General features: G+C 38.0%; 2 protein-coding genes across 7 annotated transcripts in view; one reads left to right on the top strand and one right to left on the bottom strand.

Annotated features, from left to right (window-relative positions):
- The window catches only part of SLC22A4 (solute carrier family 22 member 4), a 61,010-nt gene extending 50,693 nt beyond the window's left edge, over positions 1 to 10,317 (top strand). For all 4 annotated transcript variants that reach the window (XM_049872684.1, XM_049872665.1, XM_049872654.1 and 1 more), the window contains 3 exons: positions 1,820 to 2,002; positions 8,446 to 8,581; positions 9,931 to 10,317. In XM_049872684.1, the coding sequence (XP_049728641.1) occupies positions 1,820 to 2,002; positions 8,446 to 8,581; positions 9,931 to 10,006 (395 nt within the window). In that variant the 3' untranslated portion in view covers positions 10,007 to 10,317. The remainder of the gene's footprint in view (positions 1 to 1,819; positions 2,003 to 8,445; positions 8,582 to 9,930) is intronic.
- The window catches only part of P4HA2 (prolyl 4-hydroxylase subunit alpha 2), a 287,775-nt gene that overhangs the window by 145,638 nt on the left and 124,153 nt on the right, over positions 1 to 17,984 (bottom strand). The window lies entirely within an intron of this gene.

Genomic DNA, 17,984 nt, shown 5'->3' with positions numbered 1-17,984 from the left:
TTGGTTTATCCATTCATCTGTTGATAGATGCTTGGGTTGCTTCCACCTTTTGGGTGTTGTGAATAGTGCTGTAATGAACACTGGTACACATATATGTGCTCGTGTTCCTGCTTCCAATTCTTTTAGGCATATACTTAGTAGAGGAGTTGCTAGATCATATGGCAATTCTATGTTTAACTTTTGAGGAATCTCCAAACAGTTTTCCACAGAGGCTGTACCATTTTACAGTCCCATCAACAATGGATGAGGGGTTCAATTTCTTCACATGCTCACCCACATCTTTTTCCTTTTTTTATCATAGCCATCTTTGTGGGGGAGAAGTGATATCTCATTGTGGTTTTGATTTGTATTTCCCTAATGACTAGTTATGTTGAGCATCTTTTCATGTGCTTGTTGGCTATTTGTATTTCTTCTTTGGTGAAATGTTTATTCAACTCCTTTGCCTATTTTTAAATTGCTTGTTTATAACCATGTTTAAATGTACAATTCAGTGGCATTGATTACATTCACCATGTTGTGCAACGATCACCACTATCCATTGTCAAATGTTTTTCATCATCCTAAACAAAAACTCAGTACCCCTTAGGCAATAACTTCCCATTTCCCCCTCCTCCTGGCCCCTGGTAAATACTAATAAACTTTTGTCTGTATGCATTTGCCTATTCCAGATACTTCATTTAAGAGGAATTATACAATATTTGTCCTTTGATGTCAGACTAATATCACTCAGCATGTTTTTAGGATTCATCTATGTTCTAGCATGCATCAGAATTTCATTTCTCCTTAAGATTGAATAATATTCCATTTTATGTATGTCTTAGTCATCTAGTGCTGCTATAACAGAAATGCCACCAGTGGATGGCTTTAACAAACAGGAGTTTATTCTCTCACAGTCCAGTAGGCTAAAAGTCTGAATTCATGGCGCAAGCTCCAGGGGAAGGCTTCCTTTCTCTGTTGGCTCTGGTGGAAAATCCTTGTCATCGATCCCTCCCTGGTCTAGGAGCTTCTCGGTGCAGGGATCCCGGGTCCAAGGGACACACTCCGCTCCTGGCACTCCTTTCTTGGTGGTATGAGGTCCCCATGTCTCTCTGCTTGCTTCTCTCTTTTATATCTCAAAAGAGATTAACTTAAAACACAGTCTAATCCTGTAGATTGAGTCCTGCCTCGTTAACGTAACTGCCACAAATCCTATCTCATTAACATCATAGAGGCAGGATTTATAACACATAGGAAAACCACATCAGGTGACAAAATGATGGACAATCACACAATACTGGCAATCATGGACTAGCCAAGTTCACATACATTTTTGTGGGGGTACACAATTCAATCCATAACAATGTATATACCACGTTTTTAATCTATTCATACTTTGGACAGTTGGGTTTTTCCACCTTTGGCTACTGTGAATAATGCTTTTGTGTTCAAGAATCTGCTTGAGTCCCCGTTTTAAATTCTTTTGGGTGTGTACCTGGGAGTGGTATTGCCAGGTCATATTGGTCCATCTCTTTGGAGATTAAGCTTAACTACATTAAATGCTGACAACTTACCATGAAACCATTGTACCAAATAAAAGAAAAATAGACAAAGGTCAATGAACACATAAACGATCTAGAATAAGAGTAGAGCAAAGTACGAAGCCACCCCTCGCTTGCCATCCTTGTCCGTGTCCACTCATTACAACACTTAAAGAGAAAGTGTTGTTTTGGGAATATTCTTATGTTAATAAAAACATTCTCCAACAAATAAAAAGGACAATAAAAAAATCTGGGTTAAGAAAGTATCACTTCTAAAATGCACCTCTGTTTGTATTTTCCAGATTACTATGTCTTGTCCATTGGTCTGGCGATGATGGGAAAATATGGGATCACCTCTGCTTTTTCCATGCTGTATGTCTTTACTGCAGAGCTCTACCCCACTCTGGTCAGGAACATGGCGGTGGGAATCACATCCATGGCCTCCAGAGTAGGTAGCATCGTTGCTCCCTACTTCGTTTACCTCGGTGAGATGCATCTTACCAGTTTGTTCTTTCTTTAAATTTGTTTAAACATAAAAGTAATTGATATTCATTATGAAAAATTCACACAGCACAGAAACTAGTGGAAAAAATACAAGTTTCTCTCTTACAAGGTTAACAATCAGCAAAAAGTAAATCCTCACTTTTTGCTTCTCTGTTCAGGTCTGACACCAACCCATACAACACTTCATCCTCTGACCCTAACCATCTGGAGCTAGGTCAGACCTCACAAGTTAAATAACACAATACTCCAGACTGCCAAGTAGGCCAAGACTTCAGATGCCAGCTACAAGCTTGGGTGTACCCTGACACCCACCCTTTTTTTTTGTGTGTGCTTTAGGTGAAAGTTTACAGAGCATATCAGTTTCTCATTAAATGGTTAATACACACATTTTGTTACATTGGTTGCCAATTCTGCAATGTGTTAACACTCGCATTCTCCACCCCAGTTTCCCTGTTCCTGTTTGTCCAGTTTTGCTGTCCCTTCTTGCCTTCTTATCTTTGCTTTTGGGCTGGTGTGCCCACTAGTCTCATATACATGATTGAACTACGAAGCACATTCCTCATTTGCATTATTGTTGGCCCCATAGTCCTGTCTAATCATTGACTGAAGGGTGAACCTCAGAAGTGACTTCAGTAATGAGTTAATAGGAAGTCCAGGGACCATAGTTTGACGTTTCTCCAGTCTCTTGCAGACCAGCAAGCCTGGCCTATTGTGTGTGTGTGTGTGAATTTGAATTTTGTTCTACATTTTTCTCACACTCTGTCTGGGACCCTCTATTGTGATCCCTGCTGGAGTAGTTGGTGGTAGTAACTGGGCACCATCTAGTTGTTCTGGACTTAATCTGGTGGAGGCTGTGGTAGTTGTGGTCCATTAGTCCTTTGGACTAATCTTTCCCTTGTGTCTTTGGTTTTCTTTATTCTCCTTTGCTCCAGCCAGGATGGGACCACTAGGTGTATCTTAGATGGCCACTTACAGGCTTTTAAGACTTCAGACACTACTCATAACAGTCAGATGTAGAACATTTTCTTTATAGACTATGTTATGCCAATTGAGCTAGATGTCCCCTGAGATCATTGTCCCCAGCCCTCAGCCCACTAGCTCAGTCCCTCAGGGTGTGTGGATGTGTCTTTGAAGCTTTTATGACTTTGCCCTGGTTAAGTTGTGCTGACTTCCCCAGTATTCTGTACTGTCTGACCCTTCACCAAAGTTACCACTTATCTACTATCTAGTTAGTGATTTTCCCTCCCCACTCCTCCCCTCTTTTGCAACCATCAAGATTGTTTCTATGTGGAGACACTTTCATGTGTTTTTATAATAGTGGTCTCATACAATATTTGTCCTTTTATGATTGACTTATTTACTCCATATATTGCCCTCCAGATTCATCCATGTTGTGAGATGTTTCATAGATTCATCATTGTTCTTTACTGTTGCATAGTATTCCATTGTGTCTATATACCATAGTTTGTTTATCCATTCATCTGTTGATGGGCACTTAGGTTGTTTCTATCTTTTTGCTATTGTGAATAATACTGCAATGAACATGGGTGTGCATATTTCTATTCATGTGGTGGCTCTTATTTCTCTAGGATATATTCCTAGGAGTAGGCTTGCTGGACTGTATGGGATTTCTATTTCTAGCTTTTTAAGGAAGCACCATATCATTTACCAAAATGGTTGTACCATTTTGCATTCCCACAAGAAGTGCATAAGAGTCTCCCTGCAGCCTCTCCAACATTTGTTATTTTCTGTTTTTTTAATTTGTGCCAGTAATTTCGGGGTGAGATGGTATCTCATTGTAGTTTTGATTTGTATTTCTCTAATGGCTAGTGATTATGAGCATTTCCTCACGTGTCTACTAGCTACCTGAATGTCTTTTTGATGAAGTGTCTGTTCATATCCTTTGCCCATTTTTAATTGGATTATTTGTCTTTTTATTGTAGAGGTGTTGGATTTTCCTACAGATTTTAGAGATTAGACCTTTGTTGATATGTCATAGCCAAATTTTTTTTCGTAGTCTGTAGATTCTGTTTTTACTCTTTTGGTTGAGGTCTTTTGATGAGCATGTTTAATTTTTGGAAGTCCTCATTTATCTAGCTTATCTTCTGGTGTTTGTGTATTGTTAATTATGGCTTGCATCCTGTTTATGCTGTATATTAGCGCTCTTAGTGCTGACCCTATTTTTTCTTCCATGATCTTTATAATTTTTGGTTTTATAATTAGGTCTTTGATTCATTTTGAATAAGTTTTTGTGTATGGTGTGAGGTATAGATCCTGTTTCATTTTTTTACAGATGGACATTCAGTTTTGCCAGCACCATTTGTTAAAAAGACTATTTTCACCATTTAATGAACTTTGGGACTTCATCAAAGATCAGGTGGCTGTAGGTAGATGGATTATACTTCTGGGTTCTTGAGTCTGTTCCATTGGTCAATATGTCTATCATTGTACCAGTACCAGACTGTTTTGACTACTGTAGCTGTCTGGTAGGGTCTGAGGTCAGCTAGTGTGAGGCCTCCTACTTTGTTCTTTTTCTTCAATAATGCTTTACCTAACTGGGGCCTCTACACTTTCCACATAAAGTTAATGATTAGTTTTTCCATCTCATTAAAGAATGCTGTTGGTATCTGGATCAAGATTGCATTGTACTTGTAGACTGCTTTGGGCAGAATTGACATTTTCACAATGTTGAGTCTACCTATCCATGAGCATGGTATGTCTTTCCATTTATGTAGGTCTCTTTTGGTTTCTTGCAGTAGTGTTTTGTAGTTTCCTTTGTATACGTCTTTTATGTCCTGGTTAGATTTATTCCTAAGTATTTTGTTTTTTTTAGGGGCTATTATAAATGGTCTTGCTTTCCTGATTTCCTTTTCAAAGGTCTCTTTATTGGCGTATGGGAGTCCAATTGATTTTTGTATGTTTATCTTGTATCCTGCAACTCCACTGAATCTATCAGTTCCAGTAGTTTCCTTGTGGAGTCTTTAGGGTTCTCTACGTATAGTATCATATTATCCGTGAATAGGGATAATTTTACTTCTTCCTTATCAATTTGGATGCGTTTTATTTTTCTTGCCTTATTGCTCTAGCTAGGACTTCCAGCACAATGTTAAATAGCAGTGACACTCACACTTATGACCTGCTGACCACAAGTTCAGGGTTTCCTGCTACCCCTTTAAGATGCCAGCTTCAAGCTCAGAAGTTTTTAGCCCCCCACCCCACCCCTCACTTCTGACACTGCTGGCTCCCACTACTCCCTTGTTTCAATAATTCACTGGAATGAGTCACAAAAATCATGGAAAGTTTTATACTTATGACTACTGTTTTATTGTAGGAAAAAGGATAAAAATAAAGAGATGTATAGGGTGAGGTCTGGAAGGGTTCCCAATGCGGAGCTTCCATGTCCCAAAAAGGAACACACTACTCTCTCATATGCAACAATTTTTTCACTAACCAGGAAGTTCATGGAGCTTCAATGTCCAGAGCCTTTATTGGGGGTCTCATTATATAATGCAAACTACAGCTCCCCCCCGCCCCCGCTGAGACCAGTCAATATCATGGAGTGACCATGAGGTGGTCTTTCTGACCTGGCCAGCCCCATCCCAGAATCACCTTATCACCTCACTTAACCCATTAGTTAGGTGTGGTCTGGAGTTCTTATCAAAGACACTTAAATTCCAAAGTTTTTTTTTTTTTTTTTTTTAGAGATTATGTCTCAGGAACTGAGGGCAAAGACCAAATTCTTTGGGTGAAGTTAATGTAAACCCTGAATCTCTTCTCTCCCCAGCTTCCCAAATTACAGTACCTAGAGGTAACCAGTATTAACTGTTTGGTGGGTAGGTCTTCAGACATTTTGTTTTGCACAAGTATGTGTGTGTACGTGTATATGGATATATATACACACACACATATAAAACACACAAACAAAATTATATTACACATACAGTTTTGCAACTGCTTTTTTTTAACTTAGTATTGTATCAGAATATCTTTCCATAAATAGAATATCTTTCTATATATAGCTCTTCTACCTTTTTTTTCTTTAAGTAGCTACATAATGTTCCAATGTTGTATATACAAAATTTATTTAATCAGGGTCCAGTGGATGGACATTTAGGCTGTTTGAATGTTTTTGCTATTACAAATAGCACTACAATGAACATTCTGTTACTGTGCCTTTGTGCATTCATTTAGATATGTCTTGATTCATGAATAGATAAAGTTAAATTGCTGGAACAAAGAATACCTTTAAAAAATTTTATCAATATTGCCAAATTGACCTCTAAATATTGTAGCAATTTACAGTCCAACTATCAATTTAGGAGAGTACCTGCTTTTCCATTATCCTCACTTACAATGGGGATTATCTAATTTTTTAATCACTGATAATTATGAAAAATGGATATCAATGTTGCCTTCATTTCCATTTCTTTAACAAATTATAAATGAGGTCAAGCATTTTTTCCATATGCTTACTAGCCATTCTATTTATTTTTCAGTGAGCTGACTATTCACGTATTTTGTCCATTTTTAATCGTTTATTCATCTTTTTCTTTTTTGTTTGGGGAGCTCTTTGTACTTGAAGGAAATTAGCCCTATAAATGTATATATTATAGAGTCCCTGGGTGATACAAATGGGTACCCGCTCAACTACAAGCCAAAAGAATGGAGGTTCGAACCCACCTAGAGGTGCCTGGCAATCTGCTTCCAAAAGGTCAAAGCCTTAAAAACCCTATGGAGCAGTTCTACTCTGCACACATGGGGTCACCATGAGTCAGAACTGACTCAACGACAACTAACTACAACAACAAATATATATCGTAAATACTTTTTCTAGTTTATCAGTTGTATTTTAGCTTTGATATTTTTTGAAATACAGAAAATTCTGGTTTTATGTAATAGAATGTATCAGTCTAGAGTACCAGATTGATTACTGACTGCATACAGTGTGCCAACACACATACAGAAGAGAGGTTTCAGTGGGATAGTCAAGGTAGGATCTGGCACTCCAAGCCTAGTTCTCATTAAGGATTCTACTAAGGGATGCAGACTTACCTCCTTATCCTTCCTAGTCATCCGTTGGTTAACTATTGGTACAAGCACACACACACACATCCCCAAATACACATATTAATTCTCACAAAGGGTGCACTTTAAATCCTTACAGAAAAACAGAAACATTTTCCTAACTTAAACTTACCCTGCCCAGCTGCCCTGGACCACACCTGAGATAAACCCATTGCCATTGAGTCAATTCCAACTCATAGCAACCCAATAGTACAGAGTAGAACTGTCGCGTAGGGTTTCCAAAGAGCTGCTAGTGGATTTGAACTGCTAACCTTTTGGTTAGCAGCCTGAGTGCTTAACCACTATGCCACCAGGGCTCCAAACCTGAGAAGGTACATTATTATATAGAGTGGTATTACTTCCCCGTCGTTCTTCCCTCTGCTTTCAAACCATGCTCAGATGGTCCAGTGGTGGACCATAAGAAACATAAAAAATGAAATCCAAGACAGAGCTTTCTATTCCATGACAGTTAATTCTGTTAGCTAGCCACAGAGACGCTTCAAGATCAATGTTTTTCTTTATGTTTTGGGTCAGACCAAATTCTTGGATGTGGTGTTTCTCTGTAATCTCTGCATGCAGGAGGGAAGGAAGATGAGGTCTATTATTCTCCTGTCTGAGTATCCCAGATAAAGAAGAAGGAAAAAAAAAAAAAACCAAAACAAAAACCCAGTGCTGTCTCTAATTACAAACAAAAGCAAGACATATAAATGTTCTTTTCCTACAGTAATATTTTTAAATAAAATCTTAACTTCAAAAACAAAACGAAACGAATCCAGGCACAGTGCTTTCACAGAATATGTGCCTGACATATATGGATTTAAATTGAATTGAAAATATTAATTAGTATAACTTTTTTTTTTAGCATTTCATGGCTCTGTGGACCTAGCTCTCCACTGAAGCCCACTGGTTTAGGTAAAAGCAAAGGTCACACCAGCCTTTTTATGGCCAGAACTTATCCTTGCAATATCTTGGTAAACCTCTGTCGCCCTGATGTCGTCCCACCCCCCAACTCCAATTTCCTCCACCTTATGAGGGAACTTTGGTAGGCAAAAACTTCTATCAAAGGAACACTGTCACACATGATTAAGTAGTAGCTTAGAGAGTACCCGTTGACAGGAGGGCACTTAAAATAATACAACATCAAGTAGGTAAATGATTATAGAAATGCAGAGTCAATGGCATCAGTCAAGAAGAAACTGTGATATTTTGCTTACTTTTTTGTCTTCTGAAAATGTCCAGATTTAAAACTATTCTCAAATACTACTTGACACCTTTACAAAATAATTCTCAAGAGCATCCAGAGAATCCCTGTTTTGTGTTTCATGTTCTAATTGATGCTCTTATGTCCCATGCTTTCCAGGTGCTTATAATAGAATTCTGCCCTATATCGTCATGGGCAGTCTGACTGTCCTGATTGGAATCATAACCCTTTTCTTCCCTGAAAGTTTTGGGACAACTCTACCAGAGACCTTTGAGCAGATGCAGAAAGTGAAAGGGTAAGTGGAACTTGAAAAAAATGATACCAAAATTCCTCTGAAAGAATAAATACACAAAAATGCAAAGGAAGTTCTGAAAAAGAAGAATAATAAGGAGAAACTAACTCAATCAGGTAATGAAAACAGTGTGTTAATGGTATAGGAAGAGAAGTCAATGGAATAGAGTTCAGAATTAAACTCAAGAAACGCGAGAATTTGGTAGATGAAAAAAGTGACAATTCAAAATCAGTGAGGGAAAAGATAGATTATTCAATAAAAGGTATTAGAACATTCAGCTATCCATTTTCAGGAAAAAGGTTAGATTCTACTTCAAAGTACATCAAGATAGAGTCCAGAGAGATAATAAAAAAAAAAGGCTTAAAAAATAAAATAATAAATGTACCAGAAGAAAACAAATATTTTTATGATCTTAGAGAAGATCTTTCTGGCATAAAAGGAAAAGCAAAGAGCAATAAAGGAAGAGATTGATATATCTGATAATATAATTTTTTTTTAAATTGTTGGTAATGGCAAAAAAGAAACCAAAAATAATGACAAAAGTCAACAAGCCAGAGAAAAACACAGGATAGATTTAGGGCTAATACACAAAAAACTCTTTGCAATCAGCGAGGAAAAGGCAAACAACTCAGCAGAAAAATTGGCAAAGGACAGGCAATTTATAGAAGAATAAATATAAGTGGCCAAAACACACATTAAAAAAAAACCTGTCCACTTAATAAAGAAATACAAAATAAAAGTTTCTATCTTTTTTTTTTTGGCCTGTGATATTGGTAAAGATTTAAAAAATTAGTGGTATGGTAGAAATTTAGGTTCTAAAATGAAACTGCCTGGCTTCAAACCCCAAATCCACTGCATAAACTTGGACAAATTACTTCATTTTCTCTAAGCCTCAGTATTCCCTTCTGTTACATGGGAATATCTCATAAACTATTTTGAGTTTATATAAAGTGTTTTTAGTGCCTGGCCATGATAAAGATTAGCCTATATGTGAATAGATTCTGAGCCCTGATAGAACATATACGGTAAAAGGTGCCCATTTTTGATATGCTGTTTTCTTTTTAGTTATATAACTGCTTCACTATCAACTTTAATTTGCAAAGAACTTCATGCTTATCTTTCGATCTATTCTGGGAAACTGTAAAAAGTTTAAATTCTGAGCTTTGTTTATGTTTAATTTTAAAAAATGGCTCTAAAATTCAGAATCATAAAATATTACTTCTAGACTCATGAGGTTCTTCTTAGAATTAATTACTTGTTCACTGACTGGAGAAATGTTGTTCAGTGTCAGATTGGCATTTTGAGAAGAATCTTGAATATTTCATTTTCTTTAGCAGCTATTTTATTTTCAGGTTCAGATCCAGGAAAAAAACAAGCGAGTCAATGGAGACAGAAGAAAATTCCAAGGTTCAAATAACTGCATTCTAATAAAATATCTACTCCATCTGGTGAACTGGAAAAGAAATACATAAGACTCTGTGAATAAACGAAAGCCTTTCCTGCTGAAATGGGTGGATTATAATGACTACCACTAAAAAAGTACCCTACTATTGATATACACTTGTCATATACTAAATTTTAGACCACTCTTCCAGATAATCCCCTTGCTTTTAAAAACAAACCATTTCCAGAGGATGGAAACCATTTCCTTACTAATTAATTTGATAAACTGGGTTTGTAAGATTTTTTTTTTAATATGTTAGTCAAGGACTGGTAAAATCCATATAAATATTAATACTCATTTCCAAGCATACAAGTACTATTTAAATAAAAATAATTTTATTATACTAACAACCTGAGGTGACAACGACTTGCATGCATGTAAGTGAAGCAGCATATTCAAAAGTATAGTAGCTTTTAAAGGGAATGCTTACATACTGCAAAAACCCAGTTATTATATGCAGTATTCCTAGGCAGAAAATTTTGTACACTCCTTTGAGATAACTGATGGCAGATAATAATAGGTTTTACAAGTAACATGCAGCAAGAGATCAAGTAGCCTGGGTTATGGGGCTCATCAAAGGGACCCAAAGCTACAATTTCAGCAGCTATACCTCATAGCCTATTGAATGGTCCACATTTGTAGTGTTCTTTGTGAGCAAATGAGCTCACATAAAACTGACTTAAGAAATACTTTTCTGGTAAACAGTCAGGAAAAGCACACCAACCAGCTGGATTGGTACAGAGATGGTTTGTATGCCCCACAGCCAAGAGGGGCCAGCACCAAGGAAGACTGTCAAAGCCAACAATCTGGAAAGCCTATTAAAACACAGCTCTTTCCGTGAATACATACCTTCCTAAGCGTGGTATTCACCTGTATCCTCTCCAGCCAGGTGTGCACCATGTCTGCAGTGGCTGAACCTCAGTTCCACAAATGAGCAGTGTAAGAGAGAAAGCCACTAATGGGATAACCTCTTACCATAAGCTCAAAAAATAAATGTCAGCTGTCCGTCTCACCATGTGTTAGGCATGCTGAGACGGGAACATAGCAAGAAGCTCCTCCTGGAGACGTGGGGCAGCATGCCTTCATTGTAAGTGGCTTCCCTGAGAGCAACACTGTGACACATGTCTAGTGCTATAGGGCACTGGGAGAAATAGGCAAGCACTGGTTGTTTATATGCTGCTTGGTGGCATCATCTCCTAAAAATAATTACCTTCAAAAGCAAATTTTCATTAACTGTTTTTCAAAGGAACCTTTGATGTAACATCTTGATAAACTGTTATGAGTATTTCAAGACCCTTATCTTGAACTTTTCTGGTTAACTCAGAGTTTTTCTCTGATTGTCCTATTTTTAATACATATTTTATATGTGAAGCACTGAAACACTGATCCTACTTTGTGATTTTTATTTTAAAACCCAGTAGAATATCTCAGAATGGTTTATGCTTTCTCATTGGACATGCAGGTACACAGCCTCAGTACTTTTCTCGCTTCTGTTGGAGCCTGTCTGGATTGTCTTTCCCTCTATCCCACCTGGCACTAGGCTGCCTGTCCCGCAGCAGGCAGGTCACGCTGCCTCCAAGACACTCTCCTCGAAGTTCCCACTAGCAGCGACCATTCACTCCACAGTGCTTTTGTCCTGCTTCTCACCACCGCTCAGTTGGGGGCTTGTCTGCTTGCCCCTCTATATAAAAGCCTCTGGAGGCCAGGCTCATTTTGCTTATCTTTTTATCCTTCCCAGCTTTCCCCCACCCCTCCTAGTGCTACTTAGCATAGTGCTTTCTTTTGTTTAATAAGTATTTGATAAATATTTATTTTAATTAAAGTGCCTATAACTCTAAAAAAAAAACAAAACTCTAGCTTCGTGAAAATGTTATATTTGATACTTAGAAATTCGAATTTATAAATGCCTAAATATTAAATGCTCTTAAAACTTTTTCTAAATATAGAAAGTAAGGAGGTATTATTTAACTTTTTTTTTTTTTTTGCCATTTGTATGGGTGTTCTATAATTTGTAATAGTAAAAGATGACTTTTTAAAACCTGTTTGTGAAAAGGCAGCAAAACACAACTGATTATATCTTTGGTAGATCAAAGACCAAGTAGATCAATGCATGCCAAAAAGGTGCTTGATGACATTCAACATGTATTCCTGATTTTTTTTAATGCTCTTAAAATTAGCTTTAAAAAGGAAACTTCCTGAACTTGCTTTTGAGGTATTGATTCAGACCAATAGCCAACATCACACCGTACATTAGATGCGTTCTCATTAACAGAAATTTTACAGATACATGTTTTACCACTTTTTAAAACACCATAATTTGGGATGTTCTCAGTTTACAGGAACTTTACCCAAAGAATTCGGTCTTTGCTCTTGGTTCCTGAGACATAATCCTTAAAAAACTGTGGAATTTAAGTGTCTTCAAGAAGGACTCCAGACCACACCTAACTAACAGGTTAGGTGAGGTGATGAGGTGACTCTGGGCTGGCCAGGTCAGAAAAACCCACTTCGTGATTACTTTGTGATATCGACTGACCTCAGGAGAGAAGAGGTGGGGCTTACGTTACATAAAGAACCAAATCCAAACCCACTGCAGTCAATTCCAACTCGTGGTGACCCCAGGTGTTACAAAGCAGAACTGCTCCATAGAGTTTTTTGGCTGTAATCTCTATGGAAGCAGATCACCAGGACTTTCTTCTGTGGTACTGCTGGGTGGGTTCGAACTGCCAACCTTTAGGTTAATAAAAACCAAAAAACCAAACCCATTGCTGTCGAGTCAATTCTGACTCATAGCGACCCTACAGGACAGAGAAATGCCCCATAGGGTTTCCAAGGAGCTCATGGTGATTCAAACTACTGGCCTTTTTGTTAGCAGCCAAGGTCTTAACCACTATGCCACTAGGGCTCCTTGAGTACAAACCATTTGCAGCACCTAGACACCTTATAATAGCTCTAGACACTGAAGCTCCATGGTGTCTCAGTCATGTAGTGCTGCTGTAACAGAAATACAACAAGTGGATAACTTTAACAAAGAGAAACTTATTCTTTCACAGTCTGGTAAGGCTACAAGTTCAAATCAGGGTGCCAGCTCCAGGGGAAGACTCTCTTTGTTGGCTCTGGAGGAAGGTACTTATCATCCATCTTCCCTTGGTCTGGGAGCATCTCAGCACAGGAATCTCAGGTCCAAAGGACACACTCTGCTCCCGGTGCTGCTTTCTTGGTGGTATGAGTTACCCCGTCTCTCTGCTGGGCTCTCTCTTTTACATCTCAAAAGAGATTGGCTTAAGACACTATCTAATCTTGTAGATCTCATCAATATAACTACTACTAATCCATCTAATTATATCATAGTGATAGGATTGACAACACATAGGGAAATCACATCAGATGCCAAAATGGTAGACAATCATACAACACTGGGAATCATGACCTAGCCAAGTTGACAGATATTTTGGGGGGATACAATTCAATCCATGACACATGGGCTTCCTGGTTGGTGAAAGACATCTATGCATGTGGGAGGGTAGCACCATCTGGGGCACGGAAGCTTCATATTGGGAACCCTCCCAGACCTCATCCTATGCATCTCTTCATTTATATGCTTTTTGCTACCTTAACCCTTTTCTACCTGGCAGTACCTATAGCAATTATTTTTTCAGCCTCTAGAGTTTATTGGGATGCTGGTCTACCATTAACAGTGCATGCTGCCACAAGGCAGGGGTCGTTTTGACTGTTTGAAACAGAAGAAACAGGCATGTGCTGCAAATTACTGTTTTTACATGGTATTGTATAAGGTATCTGAATTTTTGGTAGGAAAAATAGAAATTTTGAAAATGGTACACATGTGTACCAACAGACCCTGGTGGGGGCTGTGGGGTATAATTAGTGATACTTCATATGTACCACTTAACACTTAGTGTAGGCTTGTGGAGGGGGTAGGAAAAAAAAATCTATACTACCTACCTAAAATTCAGACACAATCAATGATTCAGCATGCTTCTGCTAATGAAAACCCATGGTATCAACAAAAAATTCAAAGCAGAAAATAATTGGGTCACCAGAGGGATAAAGCTGTAATCGTAAGTATAGTACTTGCTTTGAATTCTGTGTGTCATTCCAGCAAGTTATCTGACCCAAAGGAGTAGTGGGAGCCAGCAGGTTAGAAGTGAAGGGGCCCCGAGCTAGTGGCTGGCATCCTGAAGGGGTAGAGGAAAACCCCGAATTTGTAGCCAGGAGGTCAGGAGTGAGGGTGTTACGTAGACTCCCAAATTTGTGGCTGGCATCTGCTTGTTATTTGGCAGTCTGAAGGACAGTGTCCATTAAACTTGTGAGATCTGACCTAGTTCCAGGTGGCTAGGGTCAGAGAAAGAAGTGCTGCAGGGGCAACTGGTGTCAGAACTGAACAGAGAAGTGAAAAATAGGAATTTGATTTATGTTATTATCTTTGTACTATCATAGTATATACCATAGAGAAGTAAAGCTATTAAAAAGTAAATAAAACTATCAATATTAGAAGACGCACATAATGATATTCCATTTTTTAAATCCAAGAGAACTAATTTAAAAAATCAGACTTTCTAAGGGATTCAGTTAAGTGGAGGCATATAAAAAATATCCACAAAGCAGCACCTTCTGTGTATATTAGAAATAACCTGCTAGAAATATACTGGGAAAATATTCCACTCATCTAACAGTAGTAAAACTTAACATACCTAGAAATAATCATAATAAGCAATGTATGAAATCTGTATGAATAAATTATGGTATTTCATTAAGATTTGAATAAAGACAGAATATTTTCCTAAACGAGAAGACTAAATGTTAAATTAATTTACTACCTTAATGGATTTAAAATTAAAATTTCAAGTAGATATTTTAGGAACACAAAAATAATTCTAAAGGGCATTTGAAAGAACAAATAAGCAATATTGTCTAAGAAATTTTTGAAAAAGAAGAGTGATAAGGGGAAATATTCCCTGACAAGTATCAAAACACAAATAAAGATTAATCCATGAAATAGGACAGGGAGCCCAGAAACAGACCCAAGGGTTTATAAAAATTTAAAATATGATAAAGGTGAATTATAAATCACCAGGAAAAAGATAAATTATTCAAAACTGGTTCTGGGACAATTGATAAACTGGTTAAAAAAAATTAAAAACTGAAAAAAAAAAAAAAAAAAAACAGCACCTCACCATAATTCACATAGCAAATTAGTTCTTGATGGATTTAAGAGTCAAATGTAAACAAATACATACATAAATAGAAAATAAAAGTGATTATTTAATATCTGGATGGATAGGGACTAGGGATAACGTAAATATATTTTACTATAAACTTTAAAAATTCCATATACCATGAAATCTTAAAAGTAATACAAGTTGTAAAATATTAAAAAAAAAAATTAGACAAAGAGTCACCATCCTTACTAAATATGCATCAATTTAAACATACCCACTAATACTCCAGTTAAAGCAATATAGTAAAAAGGTTAAGTGCACAGCCTTTGGTGACAAGAGTTTCTGGACCTGGTGCTGGATCTATCACTTACCAGCTGTGAGATCTTGAGGAAGTTAAAGTCTTTCCAAGCTTCAGCTTCTTCATTTGCAAAAGGGGGACAATAACAGTTCCATGGGGTGTTGTAGGAGTTATAGGGGACAATGCACATATTTAGCACCATGCCTGGCTCAGATGTTTCCTCTATATCTCACCTCATTCATGTCTTGCTCCCCTTCTTGCCCAGTTTAACCTTCATGGTTAGTCATTATAATCAACTTTCTTGCCCTTCCCTAATTCACGTCAGTCTCTTGGAGGAACAACAATGCTGGTTAAATCCAATGCCCCTCTTATTCCTATCTGCACCTGCACAGCTAAATGTAACTGGAAAAAAGATGCAAACATGCTAACTGGGTTCACTTTAAATTAATCACCAGTAATCTCAAGAGGAAGGATCCCCGGTGGCACAGTGGTTAAGCGTTCTGCTGCTAACCAAAAGGTCAGTGGTTTGAACCCACCAACTACTCTGTGCAAGAAATATGTGGCAGTCTGCCTCTAAATCCACCAGCTGCTCCTCAGAAGAAAGACGTGGCAGTCTGCTTCCATAAAGATTAAAAAAAAAAAAACCCAGTGCCGTCGAGTCGTTTCCGACTCATAGCGACCCTATAGGACAGAGTAAGATTACAGCCTTGGAAACCCAGCTCTACTCTGTCCTATAGAAAAAAAAAAAATTCCTATAGGGTCACCGTAAATTGGAATTGGCTCAATGGCAATGGGTCTGATTTGGTTTGGCTTAATCTCAAGAGGACTCTTATTGCTGACTGACAATCATGCTCCATTCCTTATCCTCAATGACCTTCTCTCTTCAGAGCTCCAGCATCTCCTCCCCCATCCTCACCCTCAGCTGTGCCTTGCTTCCTACTTCACCTAGAAAATAGATGCAATAGAATGTCCACAAGCTCTTACCACCATAATCCACCAATCTAAATACATATGTTCCCACACACACTGTCTTCACTCCTGTTACTTGAGATCAACTCTCCTGGTCCTAGAGCACTCCAGCTTCTCTACTTATGCACTTGGTGTCCTATCCCTCCCTTGCCTACAGGAGGACATTGCTCCAGCAATTCTCCTGATTCCCTCCCCAATCATCAATCCTTTCCCTCTCTGCTCAGTCTTTCTCATTCAGCATGCAAACATGGTATTATTTCTCCAATGCTGAAAAAAATCTGTCTTGATTGACCTCACTTCTGCCTTTGGCCACTGCCTCCATTCTCTCCATCCCTTTACAGCAAAACTCTTTAAAAGATTGCTGTATACTTGCTACTTCCATTTTTTCCTTTCCATTTTCTCTTGAACTCCCTACAATTCAGTTTTAGCTCCTACCTCTCCAACAGAACAGCAGTTATCAAGGTTCTTGAAGACCTCCATGTTTCTGAATTCAATAGTCAATTCATAGTCTTCATCTTACCTGAACTCCGAATGGCATATGACAAATTGATTTTTCCTTCTTCCTTTTAACACTTTAGAATACTACACTTGGCTGGCATTGCTTTTACCTTGATGGCTGCTTCTTAACAATCTCCTTTGCCGGTTCTTCCTCATTTCCCCTCCTGCTTCCCACTGAAGTGCTCTTAACATAGTCTTTCATTCTCTTTCCTTCTTGTAAGTGATTAAAAACTCCTTTGATTATCTCATCCAGTCTTGTGATTTTAAATACCATCTCCACATTGGCCCAGACCATCAATTGCTCATATGCAAGTTCAAGCTGAAACTGAAGAAAATTAGAACAAGTCCACTAGAGCCAAAGTATGACGTTGAGTATATCCCACTTGAATTTAGAGACCATCGCAAGAACAGATATGATGTGTTGAACACTAATGATCAAAGACCAGATTAGTTGTGGAATGACATCAAACATTAAGAAAGCAAGAGGTCATTAAAAAGGCAGGAAAGAAAGAAAAGACCAAAATGGATGTCAGAAGAGACTCTGAAACTTGCTTTTGAACATCAAGTAGCTAAAGCAAAAGGAAGAAATGATGAAGTAAAAGAACTGAACAGAAGATTTCAAAGGGCAGCTTGAGAAGACAAAGTCAGCACTATAATGACATGTGCAAAGAGCTGGAGACATAAAACCAAAGAGAAGAACACACTTGGCATTTCTCAGCCTAAAAGAACTGAGAAAAAAATTCAAGCCTTGAGTTGCAATAGTGAAGGATTCTATGGGGAAAATATTAAATGATGCAGGAAGCATCAAAACAAGACGGAAGGAATACACACAGTCATTATACCAAAAAGAACTGGTCGACGTCCAACCATTTCAAGAAGTAGTATATAACTGGGAACCGATGGTACTGAAGGAAGAAGTCCAAACTGCACTGAAGTCACTGGCGAAAAACAAGGCTCCAGGAATTGATGGAATATCAATTGAGATGTTTCAACAAACGGATGCAGCACTGGAAGTGCTCA

This window comes from Elephas maximus, chromosome 2 (genome assembly GCF_024166365.1).
Source record: "Elephas maximus indicus isolate mEleMax1 chromosome 2, mEleMax1 primary haplotype, whole genome shotgun sequence".
Taxonomy (NCBI): Eukaryota; Metazoa; Chordata; class Mammalia; order Proboscidea; family Elephantidae; genus Elephas; species Elephas maximus.
Note: the sequence above shows the minus strand (reverse complement) of the source record. Positions and strands in the feature narration are given on the sequence as shown.